This window comes from Trachemys scripta, chromosome 10 (genome assembly GCF_013100865.1).
Source record: "Trachemys scripta elegans isolate TJP31775 chromosome 10, CAS_Tse_1.0, whole genome shotgun sequence".
Lineage (NCBI taxonomy): Eukaryota > Metazoa > Chordata > Testudines > Emydidae > Trachemys > Trachemys scripta.
The window spans coordinates 38099911-38117144 of NC_048307.1; the positions used below are offsets into that span (position 1 = coordinate 38099911).

The window sequence follows — 17234 nt, forward strand, 5'->3', positions numbered from 1 at the left end:
ACCAGGAGACCTTTCGTTCTATCCGTGATAGCGACAAACAGCTGCATTGATCTATGTAAGGGGCTCATCCAGTCAATATAGAATGTAGGCATCTTTCCTCCTCTGACTTGTGGTTTTTGGGAAGAAGACTGGCAGAAAAATGTCTTGGTTGACATGGAACTGCAATACTATCTTGGTAGAAAGGCTGGGTGGAGACACAGTTGGATCTTGTCTTTAAAGAACAGTGTAAGGAGGCCCCGAGGTTAAGGATGAAGCTCTGAAACTCTCCTAGCCAGTGATTGCCACCAGGAAAGTGACCTTCCAGGAGAGAAGCAGCAAGGATGCCAAGGACTCAAACGGAGGCCTTGTGAGCCTAAAGAGTACCAGGGTTAAGTCCCAAAGCAGAATTGGGTCACGGACCTGTGGGTAGAACCTCCTTGTCATCTCCTGGGCGAAGACCAATCTGCCTCTGATTGGGGGACAGAACGCCGAGATGGCCACCAGATGAACCTTGACTGAAGACAGTGAAAGGCCTTGCTGCTTCAGGTGAAGAAGATATTCCAAGATGGACTGCAAGGATGCCTGTGATGGGCACAGGTTCTGCTTGGCTGCCCAGCAAGTGAAGCGTTTCCAATTGGCCAGGTAGGTTGCCCCAGTACAGAGCTTTCTGCTACCTAGCAAAATTCGCTAGACCTGCTCCAAGCATGCTCCCTCATCCAGATTTAGCCATGCAGCAGCCAAGCGGTCAAGTGCAGGCCTACTAGATTTGGATGGAGAATTTGCCCATGGTCCTCTGACAGCAAGTCTGGTCTAAGAGGGAGCGTCCACAGGGCTGCAACTGCAAGATCTAGGGGCATGCTGAAGAGAAAGTTACTCACCCTGAGGTTCTTCGAGGTGACCCCCTATGAGTGCTCCATTTCAGGTATTAGTGCATCCCTGCACCTTTGCTCGGAGAGATTCAGCTGCAATGCCTGTGTGGGTAGCACAAGCATGATGCCTATCTCGCAGCACTGTTGGCACCTTATCTAGTGCATGTGCAACCTGTACCCCTCCTTCTCTACTGTAAAGTACTTTTATGGATTCCAAAGTAGAGGGGAGGATGGGTTGTGGAGCACCCATAGGGGGACACATCTTGAAGAACCTCAGTTACTGCACAAGGTGAGTAACCTCCTCTTCTTTGAGTGATGTCCCTGTGGGTGCTCCATTTCAGGTGACTCTAGAGCAGTGCCCTCATGAGGATGGAAGGAGCTTTGGACTTGGTTGGTTAATAGAGGATAATACCGCTAACATAGCCGTGCATCTGATTCTGGGCCATGTGTAATTGCATAGTGTCTTGCAAATGTGTGCTTCAGAGGCCAGGTGGGAGCTCTACATATGAGTGGGACCTTAATAAAGGCTATGGACGAAGCCACTGATCTGTTAGAATGCACTCTGGTGCCTGCTGGGGGTTGTATGCCAGTTACTTGATAGGACAGATGAATACAACCTGAAATCCATTTTGATAGTCTCTGCGCTCATATAGCCCCTCCTTTGGATCATTCTGCCACAGATACAAATAGTTTTGGGGATTTTCTAAATGGTTTGGTTCTATCCAGGTAGAATGCCAGAGCCCGTCAAATGTCTAAGATGTGTAGCATAGCTTCCTGTGCATTCTCATATGGTTTGGGGAAAAATGCGGGGAGGTGTATAAGTTGATTAACGTGGAAAGATGAAGAAATTTTGGGCATAAATTTTGGATGTGTCCTCATAGTAACCTTTTCCTTAAAAAATATGGTATATAATGAGTATGCCATGAGTGCCCCATCTCACCCACACGTCTGGCTGATGTGATTGCTATTAAGAAAGTGACTTTCATGGAAAAGTGTAGTAAAGAGCAAGTCACCAGGAATTCAAATGGCGATCTAGTAAGAGATTTAAAAACAAAATTCAGGTCCCATGGCGGCATGGGTGCATGCAGTTCAGGGTGGATTGTCCGAATTCTTTTGAGGAAGAGTTTAGTGATTGGATGGGCATATACTATTGTGCCATCAATTTTTTGGTAGAAGGCGTTGATAGCAGCTAGGTGTACTTTAGTCAAACTAAGAGATAGTCCAGAGTTTAAGTCAAGTATGTAATCTAATATGAAAGACAGGAATGCGGAGACCACAGTGATGTGTTTGTCAGTGCACCATGCAGTGAATCTCTTCCACTTCTGCAGGTAAGTTTTACCTTCTACTGTTTAGTATGGTATGCTTGACCTGTTCCAAGCAGGTTAGTTAATCATGAGTGAACCATGGAGAAACCACACTTTCAGGTGGAGATTCTCTAGGTTCAGGTGGTGAGTCTGTCCTGCGTCTTATGATAGAGCTATCAGGATGATCCTGGCTTTGTAGGTTCTTATTTTGTGTATCACTCTCCTTAACACTGGTATGGGTGGAAACACATATAATAGAGGGGCTTGCCATTTTAAGAGGAATGCATTCCCCCCATCGATTGGGATCCCAATCCTGCTCTAGAGCAGAATTACAGGCATTTGTTGTTTCAATGTGTCGCGAAGAGATTTATGTTCGGTTGGCCCCACTGTTGGAATATGTTGTGTAATATCACGGCATTCATCTCCCATTCGTGAATTTTTCTACTGCATGTGGTGTTCTTGCATCCCGGTAGATAGGAGGCCAAGATGCTGATATTGTCTCAGATGCACCAGTTCCAAAGTTCCATGGCTTTGGTGCATAGTGAGTATGATCGGGCTCCTCCTTGTCTATTTATGCAGAACATGCAAGCAATGTTGTCAGTCATTACTTGCATGTTCTGGTTCTTTAGCATAGGCAGGAAGTGGAAGCAAGCATTGAGAACTGCCCAAAGTTCTAACAGATTTATGTGCAGGCTGGTTTCTTTGGGGGACCACCATCCCTGCATTGTGTGTTGTTGAATGTGTGCTTCCCATCCTATGAGGGAGGTGTCTGTTGTGAATCCTGCATGAATGGGATCCCTGAACAGAAATTGCTGGGTTGTGTCCACCACATGAGTGATGTCTTGATTTTGGCCGATGTTGCGAGTCATCTGTTTAAGCAGTGTTTGTGTGGCCTATAGATGGTTGCTAACCAGCCCTGCAGACAGCACATGTGCAGGCCCACATGTTTTACCATGAATATGCTTGCAGCCATGTGGCCTAAAAGTTGGAAGCAAATGCGGGCTGTTACGTGTGGACTGTTCCTTACCGTATCTGCAAGATTATTCATGTAGTAGAACCTGCTTGTTGATAGTGACACTTTGGCTTCCACTGAATGGAGGTAAGCCCCAATGAATTCCAGTTGTTGAACAGGGCCTTCAGTTGATTTTTTCTCATTTATTTGTACATCCAGGTATTGAAAGGAAGAAATAGTCTGTCGAGTGATCCAGATGACCTCCTCTCGAGACTGGGTTTCAGTAGGCAGTGTCTAGTAAGGGAAATTATGATTCCTTGTTTTCTTAGGTGCGTCACCACGACTGCAAGTTTTTGGAAAAGACTCAAGGTGGATAGACCAAAAGATAAGACTTGGTATTGGTAGTGGTCTGTTCCAAGTGTGAATCTCAAGAACCTCCTGTGGGCAGGATGTATGGTAATATGAAAATAAGCTTCTTGTAGGTAGAGGGCTGAAAATCAGTCCCGTTGTTCCAGTGCTGGTACGATTGTTGCTAATGTGACCATCCTGAATCTTTGCCTTCTGACAAACTTGTTTTCTGAGATCCAAGTTGGGCCGCCACCCCTCATTCTTCTTCTGGGTTAAGACGCAATGGGAATAGAAAGCCTTCCCTCTGTGGTGAGTGGGAATTTGTTCCATTGCACCTAGTTGTATCAGATGATTTATCTCTTGATGCAGTAGATGCTCGTGAGAAGGGCCCCTGAAGAGGGAGGGGAGGGTGGGAATAGAGATAAATGGGATGGAGTAGCCCGTATTAATGATTTCTAGGCCCCATTTGTCCATGGTGAGTGAATACCACCTCGGGTAGAAGGGGAAGAGGCAGTCTCCGAATGGGTATATGGATGGTGTCGTCAGCACTGTAATAAGTGGGAGATCATTCAGACCCTCAATTAATCTTTCAAATTTGCTGTGTTGAAGATGAAGAAGGTTGAGATGCTGATGATGGTGGTGGTCTGTGTCTTTGTAGTCTCTGTCTCTGCCTTTGTTGTTCATAAGGGTGTTGCTGTTGCTATGGGTAAGGTTATGTCTGTTTCACTGGTATGCTTGGAACGTGTTTTGCCTCCGTTTTGTGGCATGTGTATAGATGTCAAGCGTGCAGAGGGTCGCCCGGGGAGTGTAACACCTCATTAGTATTTGCTGCAAAGAGCATCTCACCGTTGAACAGCTGGTCTTCCACTGTGGATTGATTTCACATGGGAAACCCAAGGAGTTCAACCATGAAGCTGAACGCATGACTACAGCAGCGAAGGTGGATCTTGCTGCTGTGTCTGCTGTATCCAGGGACGCCCGTAATGCTGTCCTTGCTATAAGCTGTCCTTTGGAAACCAATTGTTTAAAGTGGTCTCTTTTTCCCTCCAGAATGTCATTAATAAAATCCATAAATTTACCATAGTTCCTGTGATTATATTTGGCCAGCAGTGCGACATAGTGGGCAACTCTGAGTTACTGTGATGTGGAGGAGGAATAGACCTTGCGGCCAAACAGGTCTCAGCTTTTACCATCCTTGTCAGAAGGGGTGGGCCTATACTGTTGTTGTCTCCCTCCCTCGTTGGCCACCTCTACAAGAGAATTTTGTGTGGGGTGGATAAATAAGAACTCCGTGCCTTTTGAGGGGACACAATATTTTGTGTTGGCCCCCTTACACGTAGGTGGTATGGTGGCAGGAGTCTGCCAGACTTTCTTAGCAATTTTAGATGTTGAGGAGGTCTGTAAAATGTCAAGCAGCTCATGTTGTGCTTCCAGTACCTCTTCAAGAGCTATTTTCAGATCATCTGGCTACCCTTTTGAACAACTCCTGAAACGGTTTAAAGTCTTCAGCGGTCATTGGTGGAGGAGGCATAGTTGCTTCATCTGCAGAAGCTGAGGAGTTGTTGATATTGGGGAAGATTTCTTGTTCTATACTCTCCGCCAGTTCCTCTATGGGCTCTTCTTGAGGTTTGGAGTCACAGTCACCGAAGGTGGCAGCGGGGATCTGATGCCTTCCCAGTGTGGGCTAGGAGGTCTGATATCTTGCCTTCTATAAGGTCCCCAAGGATCCCATTACTGCCAGTGTGTAGGGAACGGCATGGGGGGACCCATCCATGGGTGTCCGTACGATGTCATCTCTATACATCGTTCTTGAGTGTAGAAGTCCAGATGTTATTGATGGTCAGGCAGGAGAAGAATGGCGGGGGGAGAACACCCCTTTTACCTCTTCATCATCTTCCTTGCTCGAAAATGCAGTGGCCCCCGGTGACAACTGATGCTCTGGTACCGTGGCACCGGGGAGCAGTCTGTGCTGAGTAGTGGAGATTCCGGCATTGAGGCTACCACCAAGTCCTTCTGATGAAGAAAGTGGTGCAGTGCCACAGCTTTGTTGCTGATGATGTTGGTGCTGGTGCTTTCATTGGTGCCGTTGTTTTTGTAAGAGGTGGCATGGTCATTGGAGCTATTCTCAGTGCCGCCTCCTTCAGTGGCGTCAATGGTTCCATGGTGGATGTGACAGTGCGCGACTCACCGCTGTGGCGCCTCCTGCTAGTTGTCTCAGGGAAGTAGCATTTCTAGCCTCCAGAGCGCCCTCTGCAGGCTGGTGTCCCGCTGCCGCGGGCCCCCGTGTCCCTCCCAGGACCCGGTGCCCCTTGTCTTTGGGGTGCTGCCCCCTGGCAATACCCCCGCAGTCTCAGGGTCTCCCCACGCAGGGGAACCCCCAACCCTCTATCCCTACCTTGTCTCAGTCGTGGGCTACTGCCAGTCATCATCTAGCCCCCGCTCACTGGGGCAGACTGCAGTGTAAAAGCTACTCATCATAGGGAAGGGGGGTTTGATGCCTCTGCCTACCCGTGGGCTGCCCCTTGCAACCTCAGTACCTAATTGGCCTTCCACTAGGCCGCAGCCTGGGGGGGTTTCCAGGCCAAAGCTCCCCAGCTCCCTTGGCCTTCCCCCAGCCTGCTCCACTCCAGGTACCTTCTCTCAGCCCCCTGCAGCCAGGTCCCTCCCTCTCAAAAGGCTAGAGAGAGAGTGTCTGTCAGCTCCTGGCTCACTGGCCTTTTATAGGGTCAGCTGTGGCCTGATTGGGGCATGGCCCCAGCTGTGGCTGCTTCCCCCAATCAACCTAGCTTTTCCTTCCCTGCCACAGCTCTCCCCCCGGGCTGTTTTAAACCTTTTTTAAGGCAGGAGCGGGTGACCACCCCGCTACAGTGGAGGAGGGTTTGGTCTTGCTTCAGCGCTGGGGATTGGCATGGGTCACAGCACGGACAGTGCCAGATGTTCCTGGTGCCCCATATGTATTGAGGAGTTGTACAGTCAGCACTGATGAGAGCGATCTGGCTGGAGAGTGTTTTCTCTTGGATTGCTCTCTGTATGGCAATGAAGATACTTTTTTCCTCACCGGTTTTTTTGAGGAATGAGCTTTTGCCGAGGTCGCTGGAGAGGCCTCCCTTGATCTGGCTGTGGTAGGAGTGTGTTGACCCGATTCAGAAACAGGCTGCAGGGACTTTTCCATCAGGATCATTTTAAGCCTCAGGTCTCGGTCTCTATGAGCCCGGGCTTTGAGGTTGCTACAGTGAGCGCACTTTTGAGGTATGTGCGACTCACCTAAGCATTTCATGCATTGTGAGTGTCCATCCGACACAGGCATCACTTCCCTGCATGTCTGGCAGCATTTAAAACTGGATGAACTGGGCATTTTTCTGTTCAAACAGGGGAGTAGGGAGGAAAAGATTTTTTTTTTTTTGGTGACCGGGAAGTAAACTAACTAAAAAGCTTACACTATCCAAGCAATCTAACTTATCCTAAAACTACTGAAAACAGTTTGTCTTTGAGCAACTGCTGGGAGCTCCATCTCAGGCCAGGGATGGTTGAGAAGGAAATGAGGGGTATGAGTCACACGTGCGCTAGATTAGGCTCCAATGGCACAGTGAGACAGGCATCACAAATATGCAACCTGTACAGGCACTGCTGCTAAAACTCTCCAAGCAAAGGCGCAGGGATGCACCAACATCTGAAGTGGAGCACCCACAGGGACATCACGCAAAGAAGAACCAATGCTGGCGAGGCCATACTGGGGCAATCAAAATAACCTTTGCCTTGTCCTTTTTGATCTTAAGAACCCTGCAAACTAGGGGAATCGGGGGAAAGCGTACAGCAGGTCGTCTGACCATGACCGTAGGAAGGCATCAGAGAGAGCCTTTGCCTGGACCGAGCCTCAAGCAAAAAAGTGGTGACATTTCTTGTTCTGTGAGGCGGCGAAAAGGTCCACCTGGGGAGTCCCCCACCTCTGGAAGATGACGCTGGTGACCTGTAAGCGGAGAGACCACTTGCTATTAGAGGAGAACAACCTGCTGAGGCGATCTGCCAACATGTTCCGCTCTCTGGAGCGATGCGACACCTCCAAGTGAATGGAGTGCTTCACACAGAAATCCCACAGCCTGAGGGCTTCCTAACATAGGACCTAGCACATGCCCCTCCCTGTTTGTCGATATAAAACATTGACACTGTATTGTCAGTCAGTACTTGCACCTCTCTGCCTGAGAGCTGTGGAAGGAACACCTCACAGGCCAGGCGTATCACTCTGAGTTCCTTCACCTTTATGTGTAATGACAGCGCATCCCTTGACCAGAGACCTTGGGTCCTAAGGCTGCCAAGGTGGGCCCCCTACCCCAGGTCTGATGTGTCTGATACCAGCATGATCGAAAGCCACAGGGACTCAAAAAGGTACTCCAAATAGAGCCGAGGCCAGGTCTAACCACCATGTCAGGGAAGCCAGGACTAACGCTGGAATGGGGAGAGTCCAGATGGTGCCTGCACAGTGAGTAGACCAACTCGAGCCAAATCTGAAGCAGTCTAAGATGCAGTCACACATGTCACACCACAAAGGTACATGCCATCAGGTGGCCTAGTAAACATAGGCACACCCAGGCAGTCATCAGCAGGTGTGCTGACACTTAGGTGATTAAGTCCAACATGGCTTTGAGCCTGTCTCCGGCAGGAAGTCCCTGGCCTGAGAGGCGTCAAGTACACGGTCCTATAAATTCTATTCTTTCCACCAGGACCAATGTTGACTTCTGCTCATTTATTAGGAGGCCCAGCGCTCTGCAAGTGGCTTGTACCAAGATGCTGTGTTGGACTTGACCCCTTGAAGCACCTGTGTCCCCGAAAGATGGAGATATAGAAGTATGCGTCCTTCAAAATCGAGGGCAGTGTACCAGTCCCCTGGATCTAGCAAGAGAAATAATGGAGGACAGGGAGACCATGCGGAAAAAACGGTTACTCACCTTTTTTAACTGTTGTTCTTTGAGATGTGATGCTCATATCCATCCCAATTAGGTGCGCGCGCGCCGCGTGCACAGCCATTGGAAAGTTTTTCGCCTACCAGCATCTGTCAGGTCAGCTGTGGGAGACCCCTGGAGTGGCGCCTCCATGGTGCTCAATATATGACCCTGCCGACCCATCACCCCCTCAGTGCCTATGCCGACAGAAGGGAAGGGGGGGCTGTTGGAATGGATATGAGCAACACATCTCGAAGAACAACAGTTACAAAAGGTGAGTAACCATTTTTTTTTCCTTCGAGTGATTGCTCATATCGATTCCAATTAGGTGACTCCCAATCCTTATCTAGGCAGTCAGGTCGGAGTGAAGGACTGCAGATTGGAGCACCATTCTACCGAAAGCCGCGTCACCTCTGGCGTGCCAGACAATGGCGTAGTGCAAGGTGAAGGTATGCACCGAGGACCAAGTCACCGCCCAACATATTTCTTGGATAGGCACCTGGGCCAGGAATGCTGCCAACAAGGCCTGGGCCCTAGTGGAGTGTGTGGTGAGAGCTGGGGTTGGCACCCTGGCCAGCTCATAGCAAGCGCGGATCCAGGAGAATATTCTCTGAGAGGAGACCTGGAGGCCCTTCATCCGGTTCACTACTGCCACGAAGAGCTGGGTCGGTTTTCTGAAGGGTTTAGTGTGGTCGATGCAGAAAGCCAGGGCTCTGCGGACATCGAGTGAATGCAGCCGCTGTTCCCAGGAACCAGCATGAGGTTTCAGGTAAAAGACGGGCAGGAAAATGTCCTGGCTGGTGTGAAAGTTCAACACCACCTTAGGGAGAAAGGCTGGGTGTAGTCTGAGATGCACCTTATCCTTGTGGAAGACTGTGTAAGGCAGCTCTGAGGTGAGGGCCTTCAGCTCAGAGATGTGTCTCGTAGACGTAATGGCAACCAAGAAAGCGGTCTTCCAGGAAAGATACAGGAGGGGGCATGTGGCCAGCGGTTCAAACAGGAGCCCCATGAGCCTTGAGAGAAATCCCAGGCAGGATAGGCTGGTGGACCTGCAGGTATAGATGGTCTAAGCCCTTGAGAAAGTGACCAACCATAGGGTTAGTGAAGACAGAGCGGCAGATGCGTTTGGTTGGAAGGCCGAGATGGCAGCAAGATGAACCCTTATGGAACAATCTGCCAGGCCTTTCTATTTCAGGTGCAGAAGGTACTCCAAAATGAGGGTTAGCCTCTCCTGAGGGGGGTGCGGTCACACCAACACGAAAATCTCTTCCACTTTGCCAGGTATGTGGCTCTAGTGGAGGGCTTCCTGCTGCCTAGCAGGTCCTGTCTTACTTGGTCCGAACACAGAAGCTCCATGGGGTTCAGCCATGCAGCTTCCAAGGTGGAGGGACCAGAGGTCAGGATGGCAGAGGCGACCGTGGTCCTGAGTGAGTAGGTCGGGAAGGAGAGGCAATGTGACCAGTATGTCCACCGACAGCTCCAGCAGTGTGGTGTACCAGTGTTGGCGAGGCCACACCGGAGCTATCAGAATGCCCCCTCCCTGCGGATTTTGAACAGGACTTTGTGCACAAGAGGGAACGGAGGAAAGGCGTAGAGCAGGCGACCTGTCCAGGGTAGAAGGAATGCATCAATGAGGGAGCCCGGGCTGAGACCCTTGAAGGAGCAGAATGCTGGGCACTTCCTGTTGCTTCGGGTAGCAAACAGGTCGACCTGGGGAAAGCCCCACCTTTGGAATATGTGTCCAGGAGTTAAAGTTGTAGCGGTCCAGGAGTGCCTGCTGATTAGCAATCCTGAGCTGGAGTCCCCCTGTGGAGTATACATTGCAGCCAAACAAGTCCAGCCGCTTGGCATCCTTAGACTTAGTTGCCGAGGCCTGCTGCCCGTGCCTCTCCTTCTCATTCATGGCTGCAACTACCAGCGAGCAGGGCTGCGGGTGCGTGAAGAGGTAGTTGTAGCTCTTCAAGGGTACAAAGTTTTTTCGTTCGACCCCTGTGGCCGTAGAGGGAATAGAGGCCGGGGTCTGCCAGATGGTTTTGGCATTGGCCTGAATGGTCTTGATGAGGGGCAGGGCCACCCTTGATGATCCTTCTGGGGCCAAAATGTCCATCACCGGGTCCTCCGATTTCACCACCTCCTCAGCCTGCAGACCCATGTTGCGAGCCACCCTGCGCAGGAGGTCTTGGGGGGCGGCACAGAAATAGAGGTGCTTGCCAGGGGCTTGTCAGGGGAGGAGGACGAAGAGGCCAGAGAGGGGGGAGAGGGTCATCTCAACCTCCCTGTTCTATGGGGGCTTGATGCCCCATGTCACTGACTGTAGGTCCAGGATCGGAAACCAGAGTTGGAAGGGGTCCCGAGGTAGGGATGGGGCATGATGGTTCCTCTGCACCCCGAGGAGTGGGCCAACTGGCCGAGGCTTCCGGCACCCTTGTTTCAGAGGTGGCTGACTAGGAAGCTCCAGACTGTGCACCCTGGGCCTGGTGGTACACCCACGGGGTCCAGAATGGCCACTGGGTGGGCCCCTGCTCGTGCAGCGGCCATAGTCCTGCCCCCACATCAGGGGGCTACGGTTAACTGGTGGAAGTCCCAATCCGAAGAGACAGTAACCACTTCTCCGAACCCGAGGAATGAGATTGGGACCGCAAGAGCCAGGGTGGTACCTAGCAGATCTGCACCTATGAGTGGTGAGAAGGAGGGTGGTGCCGCGACCTGGATCGGTACCGTGGCCAGGAGCTGCACTGAGCCGGTGAATGGTACTGGACCGGTGTCGGGTCCGGAACCTGCTCCATGAAGGTGACTGGCGAGCGGTGCTGTGCTGTGATCGGGAGCGCTGATGTGATCCGGAATGGCACTGCGAGTAGGACCAGCGCCATGATGGGGAGCGGTGCCAAGGCTCACCCAACGGAGCCAATGGTGTCGACGGATGGATCAGTGCTGGCTTGCCTCGAGACGGTGCCATCCGCTGTGGCACCGGAGGCTCAGTGAGAAGCAGAGGGGACCCCGGTGCCGTCATGGCGATGAGGTCCCTTGCAGCCGCAAAGGTGTCCGGGGTGGATGGTAGCTGAACTTCCACCACACTGCAGGATGGGGAGTCCAATGGCACCGGACTCAATGGCTCTCCCCACGGGTCCGAAGTCAACGGTGCCCTGTCCATGACCTTCACTCCTGGGCACTCCTCCCCTGGACACACCACAGAGGTCGGCTCCAAGGGGCCGGGTCTCTGCCACCCTTTTCTGGCTTCCAGTGTCACTTCGGTGCCACGGAGTGGGAGCGGTGCCAGGTCGATGTTCCCGGCTTCAGTGCCGGGGAGCGGCAGTGCCGTGGGTCTCAGCCACAGTCCATCTGCGGTGCCGTGTCCACCGCCGCCAGGACGCTGCGCACCGAAGAGTTCGGTGCCGGGTCCTGCCACATCGAAGGAGGCTGGGGTCTAAGAGCCGCCTCCATAAGGAGCTGCTTCAGGCAAAAGTCCCACTCGTTTTTAGTCCAAGGATGAAATCCCTTGCAGATCCTGCACTTCTCGGCTTGGTGAGCCTCCCCCAGACACTTTAGACAAGAGTCATGGGGGTCGTCCGTTGGCATGGGCTTGGAGCAGGATTTGAAGGACTTAAATCCCAGGGACTTGGGCATGAAAGCCCCAAAGAAAGACAGTCAGGGTGGAGGGTAAAGCCCCCCAACCCAACTGCCCCTAACTACAACAAAACAAAAGAAACTACCAAACAAAAATCAGAACAACTACTATCTAAATGAATCTAGGGACACATGGAAAACTTGCTAAGCAAGCCGCCACAGTTCCAACAACCATCACGGGCCATAAGAAGGAACTGGGGGGGTGCCGGGTCGGCAGGGTCATATATTAAGCGCCGTAGAGGTGCCACTCCAGGGGGCTCCACAGCCAACCTGCAGGATGCTGCTTAGGGGAAAAACTGTCCAACAGCCGTGCACATGGCGCACCACACCTAATTGGAATCGATATGAGCAATCACTCGAAGAAGAACCTCATCTTCTTGAGATATTTGTTGAGATGATGCAGATCTAGGATGGGCTCAGGCTCTCTTTTGCCTTGGGAATCAAGAGATAGTGGGCATAGAATCCTTTCCCTCTCAGTTCTGGAGGAACTACCTCCACAGACCCTGTCCATAGGAGGGCTTGCACCTCCTGGACAAGAAGTTGCTTGTGAGAAGGGTCCTTGAAGAGGGATGGGGAATGGGGGAAGTGATGTATGGATTGAAATAAACTGGAGTTTATTTCACCCAGTGGTCCAATGTTATTGATGCCCAAGCAGAGAGGTATGGTAAAAGGCGTTCCAAAAACAAAAAGGGGGTGTGCTGATCCAAGGGAGAGACTGGTAATCCATCCCTGAGCATGCCTTCAAAAGAACATCTGTTCCCACTTGGGAAACGGCTAGCGCCCGGCTGGGCAGTGGCAGAGGCCAGCTGGCCCAGCTGGCATCTGTAACCTCGCCTCTCCTCTTTCTTTTGTAGGGCTCGAATCTGGGTGGAGCAGAGAATCTAAGGGGCTGCTGAAGCCTGAAGTGCTTTCGTGAGGCTGCTGCTGTATAAATACCCAGGGACAGCAGTGTGGCTCTGGAATCCTTGAGGCCATGCAGTTTTGAGTCCATCTGGTCCAAAAATAGTGAGGACCCTTCAAATGGAAGATCCTGCACTAGCTGCTGCACCTCTTGTGACAGTCCGAAGACTGCAGATATGAACCTGGCTGCCAAATCTACTGCATCCAAGGCAGCTTGGAGGGAACTTCTGGCCACTGCCTTTCCTTCCTCCAAAATGACCAAGAATTCCTGCCGTGATTGTTGCGACAGGTAGTCCTTAAATTTGGTCATGGAGTCCCAAACATTGAAGTCATATCACCCCAGCAGCGCCTCCTGGTTTGCGATACAGAGTTGGAGACTTGCAGTAGAATAAACCTTTCTACCAAAAAGAAGCAAGTGTTTTGACTCATTTTTTGGGGGTTGCACGGGACTGGCCTTGCCTATCCCTCTCATTGGCTGCAGCGACCACCAGAGAGTCCAGGGACAGGTGAGAATATATATACTTGAACCCTTTTGTGGGCACATAGTATTTCTTTTCCACCCTTTCAGAAATTGGGAGCAGAGATGAAGGCATCTGCCATAGTGCTTTTACCTCCTTATGCACAGGCAGAGCCACCTTGGCAGGAGTCACAAGAATATCAAAAAGGGCATCCATTGGCTCTTTGAACTCCTCTGCCTCCAGGCCCAGGTTGGCAGCCACCCTCTCAAGGAGCTCTTGGTGGGCTCGCAAATCATCAGAAGGCAGGGCGTTAACAGGACCCACGAGTGCCTCATCTGGGGAAGACGAGGGGGATGCCAGTGTGGACGAATGGCCAGATCCTTTACCTCTTCTGTGGCCATCTCAACTAGGGATACTGCTGGGGTTTTGGTACCGGGTCTGAGTTTGAACCTGGCTTCAGTACTGACCACCATAGATGGGTACAGATGGAAGGTACGAGAACTGTCCCAGTGCCGCTGGGAACCCCCAGGGGTTCCAGTACCGCCACTGGACTGGCCACTCCCTGGAGGCCACAGGCCCATAGATGGGCCAGCACAGAGGTCCACCTGGTATGCCAGGTGATGGCGCCTCTTTTGAGGGGACGCTGCCTCCCTCGGAGTCTGACGAGAGCTTCTCATATGAAGACTAGGGCAGTGTCATTGATGCACCCTCTTGCCGGCTATGATGGGGAGCTGGAGAACGATGCCTCTGTACCAGAGACCAGCTACAGGAAGACAGCTATCGGTGCTGGGACTCTGGTGAGTGGCACCGGGACTCCAGTGACTGGTGCTTGGTCTCAGGGGATCAGTGCCATGTGACCAATGCCTAGGATCGAGTGATCGGTGCCAATTCTCAGGCGACCAGCACCTGGGCATCGGCGACCGGTTCCGGCCCGCTGGAGACTGACGTCGGGAAAGTGATGGAGACTGGTGTTGGGCTGGGGACCATGGTGGAGGGCATAGGCATGGACTCTGTGGCTGGAGCACCCATGGGGAAAAATGGTAGGTGCTGAGCACCCACCAGCAGCCCCCCTATCAGCACCTCCTGCTCACCCCGGCAGGCCCTGTGGATCAGTGCCCCTCCCAGCCTCCTGCATGCCTGTTTTGCAGTGTGCAGGAGACTGGGAGACTGGGAGGGAGTGGGGAAGAGAGAGGATGCGGCGTGGTCAGGGGAGGGAGCGGAACCGCGTGGGAAGAGGCAGTGTGGGAGTGGAGAGGGGGCAGGAAGAGGCGGGGGGAGGCCTTGGGGGAAGGGGTGGAGTGGGGGTGGGGCCTGGGGCAGAGCCAGGGGTCGAGCACCGCCTGGCACTTTGGAAAGTCAGTGCCTGTGATGGAAGGCCCAGTATAGGCTTCCCCCGCAATACAACTGCCCTCGATGGTTCCCTGGTGGTAGGCGCGCAGTTCCTAGGTGTAAGAGGAACTGGCAGGGCCATCAGGTCCCTGACCCACCTGAAAGGCTTCCAACATGGAGGGAGTCCTCAGGTGTGCTGTGCCTCTGCTATTCCCAGGCGTATGGGGTGGCTCCTAGGTTGGGCTGTGCGAGTAGCCTGGCAGAGGTCACGTCTCGCTCCCCAAGTCTCTATGGTGCCCTTTGGGCACTGGGGAGCGCTCTCTTGGGGCATGCTTCTTGTGCCACTTTCTCGGCACTGGGGATGTAGAGCAGTGCTGAGGGGTGCATGGTGCCGGAGGCACACTACACACCGAGGCAAATATGTTCAGTGCCAAGTCCAACCAGCTCGGAGCCCAATCTAAGCACGGCTTCCATCAGCAGAGCTTTCAACCTGATGTCCCAGTCTTTTTAAGTGTGGGGTCTAAAGCCCTGGCAGATCCCACACTTCTCTTACATGAGCCTCCCCCGGGAACTTTAAGCAGCTGGCATGGGGAATCACTCTTGGGCATGAGTTTAGTGCAGGCAGCACATGGCTTGACACCCAGAGACCAGGGCATCCCAAGGGAGTATACTGTTCCAGCAACTGTCATGGGCGGTAAGAAGGAACTGGAAGGACGCAGGGCCGGCAGTGCCCCTTATACTGGCGCATAAGCATAGGCATCCAGGGGGTGCTAAAGCTGGCCCCACAGATACCACTGGGAGAAAAATCTCCGGCAACAGTGCATGTGGCTTGTGCACACCTGACATGGAATGGACCTGAGAAATTACTTGAAGTAGTCTGAGTTACAAACTCTGCAAGGGAGCACTTAAATCTAAACCAAAAGCCTTTTTAACTGGAATTTAAATATAATTTCATGGAAACATCTCTATTGGATTTTACAAATCCTAAAATTATTTTTATACAACTTAAATTCTGGGCAAAAATTGACTAGACAGTATCTCTTTAATTTACTTATATAAGGTGTATACTTGAATAACTAGTTACTGAGTCCTGGAAACCAAGACCTGTTTTGTACAGGTACTTTATGAAACCAGTTTAAGTCTCTCTTGGATCTTTTATCTCTGCTGATTTTTAAACGCCATAGATTTTAGAATGAAAGTTTCCAAAAGAGATGTATAAATTGTGCTCACAAAATCTACTTGGGGATACAAACATGTACATGTTTGCACAAAGAATGCAGTTACATACACAGAAATACTGACTATAGAAGCACGCACCCATTTGCATGCACATTTATCCATTCTAGGCATGCAACTATATTTTACACATGCATTTACCTGCTTGTGCCCACATATTTTGACACATTTTAAAAACTCTGGCCCTTACAAAGTCCCTTTGTCTATTGTTTTTGTTTCTTATTATTTAGATTGAAGTAGTGCCCAAATATGCTAGGTGTTTTATAATATAGAAAATGACACAGGTCCTTCAGCCAAAAAACTTTTAATAGCACATTTTCCTTCCTATGCCAAGGGTAGAAGTGCTACATATACTGAACCCCAATCTGTATTTTTTCAGCCATAAACACAGCACCTCACCTCTGAGAGGGATGAGAGATGACTGGGTAGTTTCAACCCTATATGTCACTGCCCTTCTCTGGTGAGTAAGAAAGGGGTTCTTGAATAATCAGTGGGGCCAGCACCCTATACCACAAGAACATATGGACCTCTATCTGGGTTTGGTTTGCCTCAGGCACTGATCTGAGGAGAAACTAAGCAAGAAAAAACAGTGTGGGTCAACTACATGAAGCAGGGTAAACCCACTAAATAAGCATCCCAGGCACTTTGAACCCTGATTTGAACCCAGCACTTCAGTAATGTATTATTAACCGTCCCATTGCTCCACCAGCCCTGGACCAGCAGTACTCACCTGCCAGGTGCGGACCTGAACCCGATTTGGCTCAACTGTGTAAATGCTTTCTTCATGCATGGCAAGCACTGGAGAATCACAGAGAAAAGAGCCTGGAACATTCACAAGAATACCATCATTAGAATAAATGGATACGTGCTATCAATCAAAGTAATGCATGCTCTTTAATTCATGAAGCGACTAGTCCCCAGGGGCGGCTCTAGGCACCAGCAAAGCAAGCACGTGCTTGGGGCAGCCCATTTGCAGGGGCAGCAGGGATCCAGCATGGGAGCTGAGAACCAACAGGGGGCCCTGGGAGCTGTAGTTCCTTGGTTAGCTCCCTGCCTATAGAGCCAGCCCTGGAGCAGGGAAAGAACTACATTTCCCAGCATTCCCTTGGCCACTACCAACAGGAAAGAGGGGGAGGGAGTGAGGAAGCTGAGACCTCACTCTGCAGCCTGCTTTGAATAGAGAGCTGCACTGTGAAGGGTAGGGATACCATATTTTAACATTCAAAAAAATAGCACACTCCATGGGGAGGGAGGGTAGCCCCCACCCTACCACCATCCACTCCCTCCGACTGCCCCCC

At 51.4% G+C, this 17234-nt stretch overlaps 1 protein-coding gene across 6 annotated transcripts in view; it reads right to left on the reverse strand.

Annotated features, from left to right (window-relative positions):
- Positions 1–17234, reverse strand: part of IFT140 (intraflagellar transport 140) — a 247720-nt gene that overhangs the window by 147405 nt on the left and 83081 nt on the right. For all 6 annotated transcript variants that reach the window (XM_034784204.1, XM_034784203.1, XM_034784206.1 and 3 more), the window contains one exon: positions 16667–16758. In XM_034784204.1, the coding sequence (XP_034640095.1) occupies positions 16667–16758 (92 nt within the window). The remainder of the gene's footprint in view (positions 1–16666; positions 16759–17234) is intronic.